Consider the following 13,685-nt stretch of genomic DNA (forward strand, 5'->3'; position numbering starts at 1 on the left):
ATCTCGTTATCGAAGGCATTAATTGCTTTATAATCTCAGCACCCAAGAAAAGAAATGAATTTTTAAATACACAGAAGGTGTTGACGTTGGATTAGTGCGGTGCTATAGGAAATTGGGTGTCAGTAATTAATGGAACATGGGGCGGTATCCTGGGTACAATGCCCACGGTATTAAAGTAGCGACTCCGTATCACAGACTTCAGCCCACTTCTGCTCCGGAGACTGACACATTCTGTACAGGAGCCAGCTGGTGGAGAAATCAAGCACCATGAAGTGGTTCATCCTGGCCTTGGTTTGCCTCCATCTCTCAGAGGGACTGGTGAGGTGAGTATCCCAGTGCCGGCACTGGAGTGATGAGGACATAGAAGTACCTAGATAGGTAATAGACAGACATCCGCATTTCTGTATTCAGTTAAGCCATGCCCTTATCTTTCTTTAAACCTTCTACTATTTCTGTGATATGGGCAAATATACTTATGCCTCTGCAAGGGCTTCCTCACTTTGGTGGTAAAACATTGACCAAGATGAGGGAACAGCATCATGGCAGGGACAACATGACAGGTGATGGAAAGATGAACGCTTTCCTTGCTGATTTCTGAGTTCTCTTCTTCACTCTGTGCAGAGTCACACTGAGGAAAGGCAAGTCTGCTCGAGAGGTGATGAAGGAGAAGGGAGTGCTGGAGGACTTCCTGAAGAACCACAAAGTTGATCCAGCCAGAAAGTACCACTTCAATAATTACAATGTTGCTGATGAACCAATAGCTAACTACCTGGATGTGAGTATTAAGGCTCTCTCTCTCTTCTCTTCCTATCAGAGGCTCGTTCACCTGCACATCTACCAATGTGATATATGCCATCATGTGCCAGCAATGCCCCTCTGCCATGTACATTGGCCAAACTGGACAGTCTTCTATGTAAAAGAATAAATGGACACAAATCAGACGTCAAGAATTATAACATTCAAAAACCAGTCGGAGAACGCTTCAATCTCTCTGGTCACTCGATCTCAGACCTAAAGGTCACAATATTAAAACAAAAAGACTTCAAAAACAGACTCCAATGAGAGATTGCTGAATTGGAATTAATTTGCAAACTGGATACAGTTAACCTAGGTTTGAATAGAGACTGGGAATGGATGGGTCATTACACAAAGTAAAACTATTTCCCCGTGTTTATCCCCCCCCCCCCCACTGCTCCTTGGACGATCCTGTCAACTGCTGGAAATGGCCCACCTTGATTATCACTACAAAAGGTTTTCTCCCCCGCCCCCCCCCCCAGCTCTCCTGCTAGTAATAGCTCGCCTGAAGTGATCACTCTCCTCACAGTGTGTATGATAACACCCATTTTTCATGTTCTGTGTGTATATAAATCTCCTCACTGTATTTTCCACTGAATGCATCCGATGAAGTGAGCTGTAGCTCACGAAAGCTCATGCTCAAATAAATTGGTTAGTCTCTAAGGTGCCACAAGTCCTCCTTTTCTTTTTGCAGATACAGACTAACACGGCTGCTACTCTGAAATCTCTCTTCCTTCACTATTCTATAGCTCTAACTAGCTATTCCTTCCTTATTACCTACCTACCCACATAATTACCTAATAAATCTATGTACTCATCTGGTCCCATTGGAGTAGTACCTATTTCTTCTTCTTTATGGTGATAAGTCAATAGAAGGTTTTGATCCCTCTTCTCGGACCTTGGAAAACTGTAAGTATTTGTAGAAAAGGTGGTTCTTGGCTTCTGCTGTTTATTTTCTGCTTTGTTACTCTCAAGTATTTGCTGTATGTTCTCTGGGACCTTTCCAGAGAACGGTGTTAGGATTGTAGTATAGGGCTGGGAGTGAAGAAATCTGGGGTCTGTTCCTGGCTGTGCTACTGAATTCTGGGTGAGCTTGGGCAAGTCACTTCCCCTCTCCATGACTCCTTTGTCCAGTATGCAATAGGGGAATAATGGTAAACGTCTTCTCTCACCCCTTGTGAAGCTTAGCTCATTAAGGCGCTAAAAACCTTTTGGATCCTCAGCTGGAAGTAGTTAGAGAAGTGCAAAATGTTATTTAAAAATTATTAATAGTGCAAAGGAATCCACCTGGCCACACGTCTTCTCTGTTTTGCAGTCCTTCTATTTTGGAGAGATCAGCATTGGAACTCCGCCCCAGAACTTCCTGGTTCTCTTCGACACCGGCTCCTCCAACCTGTGGGTGCCCTCTACATACTGCCAGAGCCAGGCCTGCAGTGAGTACTGCTTAGTTCCTTAGCGTTCGGTGGGTGCATGTCCTGGGTGCATTGTTCCTAAGAAGCATAGTCAAATTCCAACCAGGCAAGAAGAACTGGTCCTCTCAAACAGGCTTGGGAATGTCATCCACCCACATCTGCTAGTCCCTTTCTGGAGCTCTTCACTAAGCTATGGCGACAATATGGATCGCCCTTTCCTTATGAACAGGTATTATGGCATTCTAAAGACGTGGTCGCCAATGTCAGTGGCGATGCTGCAGTGTATTCTGAAGTTCAAGGAGTCACACTGGTAGACAACAACTGGTTTGAATGGTGTAACTATTGGCCAGCCTTCAGCAGATGTAAATTGACATAGGTGGGTTGATTTCAAAAGAGCTACTCTGATTTACAACAACAGAGGATCTTGCCCAAATTTCTTAGCTACTCTGGTGATGGGTGCAATAGAGATAATAAGATAGATAATGTCGGTGACGCGAGCACAGGGGGTCAGGCCTAAAGGTTAGAGGAGGAGGTGGTAGTCAGGAATTGGAGGTCAGGGTCTGAACCGGAGTTAGAGGCCCCATGAAAGAACCAAGGAGCTAGTCTGCTGTCTTAGGAGCTAGTTTACTGCCTCTTCTTAGGAGCTAGTTTCCTGCCTCTTTACAGCAATCAGGCCACCTACCATAGGCCAGCTGCGCTCTGCAGGCTGGCTCTGCTACAGGCCCTGGCTCCTGACAGATAGATAGGTACAGAAGACGGACCTTAAAAAATGCGGTGATGCAATTTGTATTAGTGCTCTTCTCTGTTGTGCAAAACCTCCTGGCCTAACTCTTGGATCTGTGCTTCCACCCCACGGGAAGTCAGCTGTTGGGAGGTGCTGCCTTGTCAGGCTACTCAGTTACCAGCTGGATGGGAGGTGGCCAAATCCAAGAGAGTCACCATGATCTTGTTTTTAATCTAGCTAATCATGCCAGGTTCAACCCCAGCCAGTCATCCACCTTTTCCAACAACGGACAGACCTACACCCTGAGCTACGGGAGTGGCAGCCTGACTGTGTGTTTGGGTTACGACACAGTGACAGTAAGTGAAATACGCACTGCCCTATCCTGCATCATCATTCACACAGTCCAAGACCAGAAGGCACCATTGCGATCATGGAGTCTGATTTCCTGTATAACACAGCCCCTAGCACGTTCCCAAAATATTTCTCAGAGCAGATCTTTTAGAAAAACGTCCTGTCTTGATTTCAAAATTGCCAGAATCCACCACAACCCTTGGTAACATATTACAATGGTTAATTACCCTCCTGGTTAAAAATGTATGTCTTATTTCCACTCTGAATTTGTCTATCTTCAATTTCCAGCCATTCGATCGTGTTAGACCTTCCTCTGTTAGCCTGAAGAGTCCATCATTAAATATTTGTTCCCGTGGAGATACTTTTAGGGTGTAATCAAGGCACCCCTTAACTTTCTCTTTGTTAAGCTAAACAGATGGATCTCTTTGAGTCTATTGCTATAAGGCATGCTTTCTAATCCATTTGAGCTGCATCTCTAAAATCATCAGACTGCATTAGTATTAAAAACAGCAGAGGTCATTGATAAAACTTTTCTCTAGAATATGTGACACGTTGCTCTAGTTTTACTGCATAGGACATTTATTTGAGGACACTTTATGAGCTAAATGAATCCATGATTGGATTCCATTGGTTTCAGTGTTGTGACGCCAGAGATGAAATTGGTCCTGTACATTTGATTTTTAAGTTGTTGATTGGGCCCTGTTAATACAGGACATAATAAGGGCTTGTGTACATGAGAAACTTGCACCAGTTTTAACTTAAGGTGTGAATTTAAACCGATTTAGTTAAATCCGTGCAAACCCCAGTGTCGACCGTCCTATGTCTGTTTAAGAGTGGCTTATTTGGGTGTAGCTGAATTGATCAGAAACATTAGATGGCACAGTCATCTGATTTCGTTACCGTAACTTTGTGTGAGATTCCAGGTGACAACAATTATTTTCTTCCCGGCTAGGTCCAGAACATTGCCATCACCAATCAGGAATTTGGTCTGAGTGAAGATGAACCTACCAGCCCCTTCTACTATGCTCATTTTGATGGGATTTTGGGAATGGCTTATCCTGCCATGGCAGTAGGGGGGTCCTATACACCTATGCAGGAGATGTTGAAGCAGGGCCTGCTTACTGAACCCATCTTCAGTTTCTATTTCTCCAGGTAAGATCTCTCTCTCTCAAAACCCATCTCTCTGAGTCTATTACCATATATAGCACTCTATTTTTCCATTTCTCTTTCACATTGTATCGGTCTGTCTGGCTGTCTCGCTCTATATCATATACCAACTTATCCACCCACTCTTTATCTGACTCTATTTATCTATACATCTGCTCGCCCGCCCACCGCTATGTCTCTTCACTCACTGGGCGACAGGGGATGGATTCCTTGATGATGACCTGTTCTGTTCATTCTCTCTGAATCACCTGGCATTGGCCACTGTTGGGAGACAGGATGCTGGGCTAGACGGATATTTGGTATGACCCAGTACGGCCGTTCTTATGTCCTATCTGTCTGTTTGTCTACTACCATAAGTACCCCTCTGTTTATTTTCTCTCTAACCATTGACCCCCCCACACACCCCACCTCACTCCCCACCCACATATATGTTACGCTCCTGCTCCATAGGAGGGTAGTTTCTGTGTAACATATGTCTGACATGTGTGACCATGCGTGTTTCCAGCCAACCAACATATAGTTACGGAGGAGAAATCATCTTTGGAGGCGTTGACACCCAGCTGTTCTCTGGCCAGATCACATGGGCACCTGTGACGCAAGAGGTTTACTGGCAGATTGGTATTCAGGAGTAAGTTTCGTTTGCAACCCCTCCTCCCGCCCTTTCCTTTCCTCCTTACGGTCTGCAGGAAGCCTTTCTGGCTATAATGAGTGGATTCAGTTGTCCTGTGTCAACTCAAGCTCTCTGTGGAGGAGGATGAATTTGGATCGGATCTGGATTTCAGGCACCCTCAAAAGGAGTTTGGATCCAGGTTTTTGATTCTAGTAATAATAAAAGCTCCTAACCTAGGCCTCTATTCTGCAAACCAATTTGAACTTTAAACACATGAGGAAATCCCGTTCATGTTAATGGGACTTAAGTGTTTACTTAAAGTGAGGCGTATGCTTAAGTGCTTTGATGAAAGAGATGGGCTTAAGCTTGTACTAAGAGTTAAGCATGTGCGTCTGTGCTTTGCTGAATCGGGGTCAGTGACAATGCTTGGCTGTATAGAATAAGGGTCCCTGGGCTGCAGGTTATCGTGTATCCAAAACCTTGTCTCATCCTGCATCAGAGGCAGTTCTTTTTGCAGACAAGTTGCTATAATGATGTTTCTTGTATTTCCTTCCTTAGGTTTGCTATCGGACAGCAGGCGACTGGCTGGTGCAGCCAAGGCTGCCAGGCTATTGTGGACACCGGGACGTTTCTGCTCACCATCCCACAGCAGTACATGGGGTACTTCCTGCAGGCTGTGGGTGCTCAGGAATCCAATGGAGAGGTAGGAGCAACAGGTGCCTTGCCATGCTGCCTAGGAGGTTTGTGCGGGATTTTGCAATGCCTGACACGAGGAATTTAAGACACAAGAAGATGAGAATGATGGGCTTTTCGGTGATCAGACAAGGGTTCTGAGAGGAGCTCAGGGGCTGGAGTCTTAAAGCTAAACGCTAACTCCATCTGGGGAACAGAAAGTCTCTCCTGAGTTTGCGGGCAGAGCTTCTGATCTCTCTTTCCCCAGTGTAAATCAGAAGTAACTCTACTGATGGCTGTGGGCCAGATCCGGCTGGTGTAAATCAGCACAGCTCTGGAGTTACGCTGATTTACACCAATTGAGGAGCTGGCCCAGTGTAAAATCAGCAGGAGATCTGAAGCAGGCTTGGTGAACGTAACCTTGCGGGTGTTCCCATGCAAGGCAGGGGAGCGTGTGTGGGGCTGGTGAAGCTGCTGCCCAAGCGAGGGCGGAGTGCAGCGGGGTGGTTTCTCCCCTCTGTTGGATAGAAGGGTCAATACCTGGCAAAGCTACTCGCCTCTATTGGAGGCCCTGTAAGGGCAGCTTCTGCTCTCCGTTGTCACAGTCGTAACCCTCATTTGTCTTTCGTTTCCACAGTACGTAGTGAACTGCAATGTCCAGAACATGCCGACCGTCACCTTCGTCATCAGCGGATCCCAGTTCCCGCTGCCCCCCTCTGCCTATGTCTTCAACGTATGTATTATTTTAACAGCATAAAACACCTTTATCTCACCCAGACAGTGGCCCAGCGGGGAGTCAGAGTTTCTGCGCAAATGCCGAGCCCTTTCTCCTGCACTGCCCCTCTGTGTTCCTGTCGTTCCTACCATCGCTGGAAATGGTGGGGTGTTTGCATTCCAACAGTGTGAGCTTGTAGGGCAGAGGTGGGCAAACTACGGCCACATCCAGCCTGTGGGACCGTCGGGCCTGGCCCCTGAGTTTCTGGCCGGGGAGGCTAGCCCCCGGCCCCTCCCCCGCTGTCCCCCCTCCCCCGCAGCCTCACCTTGCTGCGCTGCCGGTACTCGGGCCCACCGGTGGCGTGGCTGTGAGCTCCTGCCGCTCTGAGCAGCACGGTAAGGGGGCGGGGAGCGGGGGGTTTGGATAGGGGGTGGGGTCCGGGGGGAGGCGGTTTGGGGCGTGGGGTCCCGGGAAGGGGCGGTCAGAGGACAAGGAGCGGGGCGGGGAGGGAGGTTGGATGGGTTATGAGGGGGGCAGTCAGGGGGCAGATGGGGCGGGGGCCAGGCTATTTGGGGAGGCACAGCCTTCCCTACCCGGCCCTCCATACAGTTTTGCACCCCGATGTGGCCCTCGGGCCAAAACGTTTGCCCAGCCCTGGTGTAGGGCCTGCTCCCATCAGCCATTGCAAAGCTGCCACTAATTCTGCTGGGGCTCCTGTGGCCTACACAGCCCTCTGCCGCGCCAAACAGCAGCCCCGATGCGACCTCTCTCTGTTTTTCCCTCTGATAGAATAATGGCTACTGCACAGTGGGGATTGAGCCCACGTACCTGCCCTCCCAGAATGGGCAGCCGCTCTGGATCCTGGGAGACGTCTTCCTCAAGGAATATTATTCTGTCTTTGACATGTCCAATAACAGAGTGGGCTTTGCCCCATCAGTCTAGAGAAGCAGTTCATCGACTTGAACCAGACAAAGCCTTTCCCATTCCTCTTTTCCGCTGGACACTGATGGAATCAGACGACGTTCATATGGACAGATTGCATCCTCCTTAATTTGCCTTCCGCAGCTTTTCTTTGGCTTGCTTGCACCAAGTAGTGCTCTCCAAATGTATCGTTACAAATAAACTGCAGTGAATCAAATTGTCTTATGTCGTCTTTGGAGTTTGTGGAGTGAAGATTGAGCCCGGCTGTTTGTTTGTGGGTCCCACAACCTTATGATGGCACACAAACTACTCACTGGGGCACAAAGCAGCACGTTAACCTCTTTGGGTCCATCTACGCTGCCATAAAAACCCTGCAGCACCGAGTTTCAGAGCCCAGCTCCGCTGACTTGGGCTGGGGCTGCAGGGCTACAAATCACAGTGTCGAGGTTCAGGCTTGGGCTCTGAGACCCTCCCCACTCATACGGTTTCAGAGTCTGGGCTCCAGCCTCTGTTATCCACCCTGGGCCAGACTTTTGAAAGAGCTGGGCACTTAGGGTATGTCTACACTGCAATGCAAGCCTGGGCTCAGTCCCAGACTTGAGCCCAAACCCCTTTCTGTCTACACACAAATCCCTCAAACTCGGGCCTGGACTTAGGGTCCTATCATCAGCTTTCCTATTATAAATCAACCTGGGTGGTCTATGAGGGCCTGCTTCCAGACAGTTATAGCAACCTGCTTCTGGACTGGCAAGGCTGCCCCCTTGCATGTATTGTTACACTGGAGGGTTAGGCCAAGCTGCTCACAAAGTTCCAGAAATGTAGATTTCTTCATATGCAAGTTCTGGACCCACTGCTGGTCATCTTAGGTCAGCATGACAATGTGATTCCCCCCGCACTGTGCTTGTGGCCCTGCTCCATAGGGGGGTCTACATAGGGGGCGTCAGTGGCTATACTGGCTGTATTGAGCAGCATCAGCCAGTTCACGTCTGCTGTGTCTGTGTCCTCCTCCTCCTGATTCATCCATAAAGTTTGCCAGGTGCCTTTGGTGGGTCAGGAAATGCAGTCAAAATGTCCACAGGTGAGTCATGGAAGCTCTGCCTATTTCCTGACACAGGAGTGAAAGCGCAAGCCACAAAAGCTCTTGAAAAAGGCACCTCCTCCATGTTGCTGGCACCGCACAGACCAAAATGGTGGCTCAGCAGGCTGTCTTGGTGGGCTGTTCAAACTTCCTGTACCATGCTGGGCAGACAGGCAAGATTTCCCACTCTATGCCAGGGTCAAAGGGCTAGAGCAGGCACATTTCAGTAGGGTGCTGAAGGGTCCGGGGAATGGTTGATTTGACTCATATCTGTGTGCTGCAGCGTGGGCACCAGAGCCCCAGGTTTGCACCCAGATTAGAAAATCCTTAACGTAGGGTTAACCATCAGTGTAGATGCTCAAGACCTGGAGTTTTTAAGCCAAGGTGAGCTGAGGTCCACTAACCTTGGGCTTACACTGCAGTGTAGACAGACCCTTAGTGGCTCCCATTGAGAACAATGGAGAATTCTTCCTGTATTCCTATTGGAAACCAAATTTCCGAATTCTCTTTCTTTGCACAGCTGTGATGGAGAGGCTGATAGTTACCTCGCTTACACAGGGGGCTGGGGAAGCTTCATTCACTGATGTTTGTGATATGTTTTGAGATTCGCAGATGGGAGAGGGCGTAACAGGACAAAATGTGGTTGCGGTGAAGGAGGGAAGGACCCACTATGTTCCTTACCCCCTTACCTACGTACAATATTTATATGCTGTGACGCTGCATGGACCTCCCAAGGCTCCGGTTCTGTTCCTAGCCAAGACTAGCCAAACCAGTGGAGTGGTACGTGGTGCCCCTGCCTTCCCATCGTGGCACCAGATTTGGTTTTGCCTGAGACTCATTACTGTTTCACACATTGCCAGTGCAGAACCTAATATGGAAACACATGCTCGGCCTTAGAGGTGATGGACTAGAACAGAGGTGGGCAAACTACAGCCCGTGGGCCACATTTGGCCCTCGGGACTGTCCTGCCTGGCCCTTGAGCTCCCGGTCAGGGAGGCAAGCCCGCGGCCTCTCCCCTGCAGCCGCAGTGCCACCAGAGCTCTGGGCGGCGGGGCTGCGAGCCCCTGCTGGGCTGAGCGGCTGCGAGAGCCCCTGGTGTAGTGTATTAAATTGCTCCCTGGAGGAATGTGCTACTTACTTACGCCCAGGGCCAGATTAAGACCTTTAGAGGCCCTAAGCACTGAACAGATTATGGTGCGCCCCCATAGGTAATTCAAAATAAAAACAATACTATAACTTAAAATAAAATTTTATTTTTTGAAATGACACAAAATGTACATGTATACTGAAATTAAAATAGCTGCTTTCTAGATTTTCTGATTGCAAAATTCTGGTTAAGTTCATCGAAGCTGATTCGACGAAGCATGTCCGCTTCCATACACAATAGGGAAAGTGAATCAAGTCTGTCCTGACACGTTGTTCTCTGAGGGTTTTTTATTCTTTTCAGCTGAGAAAAGATTTTTCCCATGATGACTACTTCGATGTTTTTTTTGAAATATCAAATATAAATTTTTTTTTTAAAAAAATCTAATTTTTTTTTGGTGCCCCCTGCTTTGCTAGTGCCCTAAGCACGTGCTTAGTCTGCCTATTGAGTAATCTAGCCCTGCTGCCAGTCCTAGTGCTCTGAGCAGCATGGTAAGGGGGTGGGGGTGGGGAGGAGTTGGATAAGGGGCAGGGAGTCCTGGGGAGCAGTCAGGGGACAGGGAGCGGTTGGATAGGTGTGGGAGTCCTGGGGGGGCCTCTCAGGGGGCAGGGTTGTGGATAGGGGTCGCGGCAGTCAGGGGACAGGGTACAGGGGGGGGTTGGATGGGTCGAGGGTTCTGGGGGGGCAGTCAGGGAATGGGGAACGGGGAGTTTGGATAGGTGTGGGAGTCCTGGGGGGCCTGTCAGGCAGTGGGGGTGTGGATAGGTGTCTGGGCAGTCATGGGACGGGGGGACTGGTTAGGGGCGGGGGGTCCCAGGAGGGGGCAGTCAGGGGACAAGGAGTGGGGGGGCGGTTGGATGGGTCAGGAGTTCTAAGGGGGGCAGTCAGTGGGAGGGGGCAGATAGGGGGTGCGGGGCCAGGCTGTTTGGGGGAGGCACGGCCTTCCCTACCCTGCCCTCCATACAGTTTCGGAACCCCGGTGTGGCCCTTGGGCCAAAAAGTTTGCCCACCCCTGGACTAGAAGAACTCATGAGCAGCAGCTGTGCAAACCCTGTGCCCACTGAAATCTGTGTGAATTCTGCCATTGACTTTAATTCACTCGGGATTTGGGGGTGCAACGCGGACAGACAGAAGCAGACAGCTCCGGTGGCTGAGGATTCAGGACAGAGGAGGGTTCCGTTATGTGATGAAGCTGGTGAGGGGGAGCTGGCTACTAAAACCAGTGCATGGGCGAAAAAACTCCATCAGCCATGAATGCTGCATTAGTTAATTGGCCTTTGAGCACCAATGAAAAGGGGCATCTGAGCTGGAGAACGTGAGAGAGATTAGATACCAGAGTATACAACATGGTTCAGTCTGTGTCCAAAGCCTGTCATCACTTATTGCACTACTAGAAGGTGTTCAGACACTATATCAATGAACATGGGATAAGAACCTCTATAGAAAAGAAATTCCTAGAAGGTGCAATGTGGCTTTTCTGGTATTCTGTTCCATTCAATGTCCTTTGGAAGAGACCCAAAAATCAGGGTGGTTTGATTCCAGGGAACTTTCATAAGGTGAAGGATTTGTCCTAGAGACCTTGTTGACATTATCGTTACTTAATATTGATTTTACGGAAGCACTTAGAGGCCTGAATTGAAACTGAGGCTTATTGTGCTAGGTTCTGTACACATATATAAGGTACAGAGCAGCAATTTAGCCCCTCTGAAGCAAAGAGATAACACTCCAGTGGTCTGACATTTTGATAGCAGCTTGCTTTGTTGTAAGCAGCAGTTTGTATCGTAATCATTTGACCTCGCTATCTTAGAACCATAAGCCTGGCTTAATTTGTTAAACTACATTGAAATAAAACTCACTGTAAATCAAAACAAGAGCATTCACAGAGGGGTTTGCAGTGGTTTAATTAAATAAGTTTTAAAAGCTTTATAAGTTAAACTAATGCAACCTTTTCATGTAGACAAGCTCTGAATTAACCAGGGTGTGGGTGGGTTAGGAATAATGTTGGCTACACTGACCATTACTAGGCATAAGTTCCACGGCTATATTTATATAGATAGATAGATAGATAGATTATAGATATTTATTTGCTGTTTTTCATCTATATAGTGGCCTTGAATTTTCTTCTCTGAGGCAGTGTTTTCTCCACTAACTCCAGCCCCAGATCAAGTATATGCCGCTATTAAGAAAGGCATCAGATCAGCATCTAACCTTTGTGAGGTGCTTTATCTCAATTTTTTGAGCATTGCTTACCCTTAATAATGATACAGTCATTTGCGAATACAGACTAACACGGCTGTTACTCTGAAACCAGTCATTTGATTAAATTACCATCATTTTGTGTAAAATTTGAGTGTGGAGCAATTATTTTCTTCCCCTCTAGATCCAGAACATTGTCCTCAAACACCAGGCATTTGGCCTGAATGAGGATGAGCCTACCAGCCCCTTCTGCTATTCTTATTTCAGTGGGATTTGGGGAATGGTTTATCCTGGTTTAGTGATGACAGGACACAACACAGTTCTGCAGGAGATGGTACAAAGCAGGGCCAGCTTACTGAACCCATCTAGAGATTCCATTTCTCCCGGTAAGATCTCTGTCTCTCTTTCTATAATTCTCTATATCACCAAATGTTGTTTTCCTGTCTTGTCTGTGTCTGTCCATTCCTCACACACATCCATCAACTAACCCTCCATCCCCATGTATTTTATGCTCCCTGCCTCACAGGAGGGTAGCTGGGTTGGGAAGGAATTTTCCTTCAGGGCAGATTGGAAGAGGCCCTGGAGGTTTTTCGCCTTCCTCTGTAGCATGGGGCATGGGTCACTTGCTGGAGGATTCTCTGCACCTTGAAGTCTTTAAACCATGATCTGAGGACTTCAATAGCTCAGACATAGGTGAGAGGTTTATCGCAGGAGTGGGTGGGTGAAATTCTGTGGCTGCATTGTGCAGGAGGTCAGACTAGATGATCATGATGGTCCCTTCTGACCTTTATATCTATGAATCTATCTGATCCTTGTCTGATATCTGTTACCATTCGTGTTTCCTGCCAGCCAACATATAATTATGGAGGGGACATCATGTTTGGATGTGTTGACCCTCAGCTGTTCCCTAGTCAGATTACATGGACATCCGTTACTGGCAGTTCAGTATTGAGGAGTAAGTCCTGTTGGCAAACCTCTGTTATCAATGTGGGCATGAACTTTTCCTTCTTATTGTCCGTAGGGAGCCTCTCCAGATGTCATCAGTGGAGTCAGCTGCCCTGTTTAACTCATCCTCTCTGGGCAGGAGGCAGAACAAAGGAAGAAACCTCTGTGCTGTCCTCAAGATAAGATGGAGGGATTACTGCTTAAAGAGAGGTCTGAATTTGGCCCAGGTGAGCTTGGCGTCCGGATCTGGATTTCAGACACTCTCAAAAGGCGCTTGGAGCCAGGGTTTTCATTCAAGTAATGATAAAGGCGTCTATCCTAGGCCCCAGTTCAACAAAGTTCTTCAGCATGTCCTAGACTTCAGATACATGAAAGCCCTTAAAGTTAGCTGCATGCTTTGATGAACAGAGAGGGAGCTGAGCATGCATTGAAAGTTAAGCGAGTGCTTCTGTCCTTTGCTGAATTGGGGCCAGCGACAATGCTGGCTCTATAGAATAAGGGTCTCTGAACTGCCGGTTATCGAGTATCAGAAGCCTTGTGCTCTTGGCTCAGCCTGCATCGGAGGCATTCTCTTGGCTGAGAGACGTACACAGTGAAGTCTCTTGGGCTTCCCTCCTTAGGTTTGCTATTGGACAGCAGCCAAGGCTGCCAGGGCATTGTGGACACTGGTACGTTTCTGCTCACCATCCCAGAGCAGTACATGGGGGACTTCCTGGAGGCTGTGAGTGCTCAGCAGAACAACCAGGATGTAGGTGCTACACAGGCTTTGCACAGATGCTGAAGATATCCTGTGAGGATTTTTGCAATGCATAATACAAGGACTCCAAGACCATAAAGTGGGCTGTGGTGTGTTCAGACAAAGATTCCTAGAGGAGCCCAGGGGCTGGAGGCTTAAAGCTGGTGACAGCATTAACTACATTTGCAAGTAAGTGCAGCAAGTCCTTCCCTGAGTTTA

At 48.1% G+C, this 13,685-nt stretch overlaps 1 protein-coding gene across 1 annotated transcript; it reads left to right on the plus strand.

Annotated features, from left to right (window-relative positions):
• Window positions 1-267: 267 nt before the first annotated feature.
• Window positions 268-7,388, plus strand: LOC140901212 (pepsin B). Its single transcript, XM_073319633.1, has 9 exons — window positions 268-323; window positions 622-775; window positions 2,111-2,228; window positions 3,169-3,287; window positions 4,235-4,434; window positions 4,955-5,077; window positions 5,618-5,762; window positions 6,369-6,464; window positions 7,236-7,388. The coding sequence occupies exons 1-9, from the start codon at window positions 268-270 to the stop codon at window positions 7,386-7,388; spliced, it is 1,164 nt and encodes a 387-aa protein (XP_073175734.1).
• The last annotated feature ends 6,297 nt before the right edge of the window (window positions 7,389-13,685 follow it).

This window comes from Lepidochelys kempii, chromosome 21 (assembly GCF_965140285.1).
Source record: "Lepidochelys kempii isolate rLepKem1 chromosome 21, rLepKem1.hap1, whole genome shotgun sequence".
NCBI lineage: Eukaryota > Metazoa > Chordata > Testudines > Cheloniidae > Lepidochelys > Lepidochelys kempii.

What these genes read in the sequence shown, in the direction of transcription:
- LOC140901212 (XM_073319633.1), top strand. Translation starts at nt 268, where the DNA reads ATGAAGTGGTTCATCCTGGCCTTGGTTTGCCTCCATCTCTCAGAGGGA. An exon ending in CTCTCAGAGGGACTGGTGAG is followed by an intron (nt 324 to 621) that starts GTGAGTATCCCA and finishes CACTCTGTGCAG; the next exon opens with AGTCACACTGAGGAAAGGCA. An exon ending in TTCAGTTTCTATTTCTCCAG is followed by an intron (nt 4,435 to 4,954) that starts GTAAGATCTCTC and finishes GCGTGTTTCCAG; the next exon opens with CCAACCAACATATAGTTACG.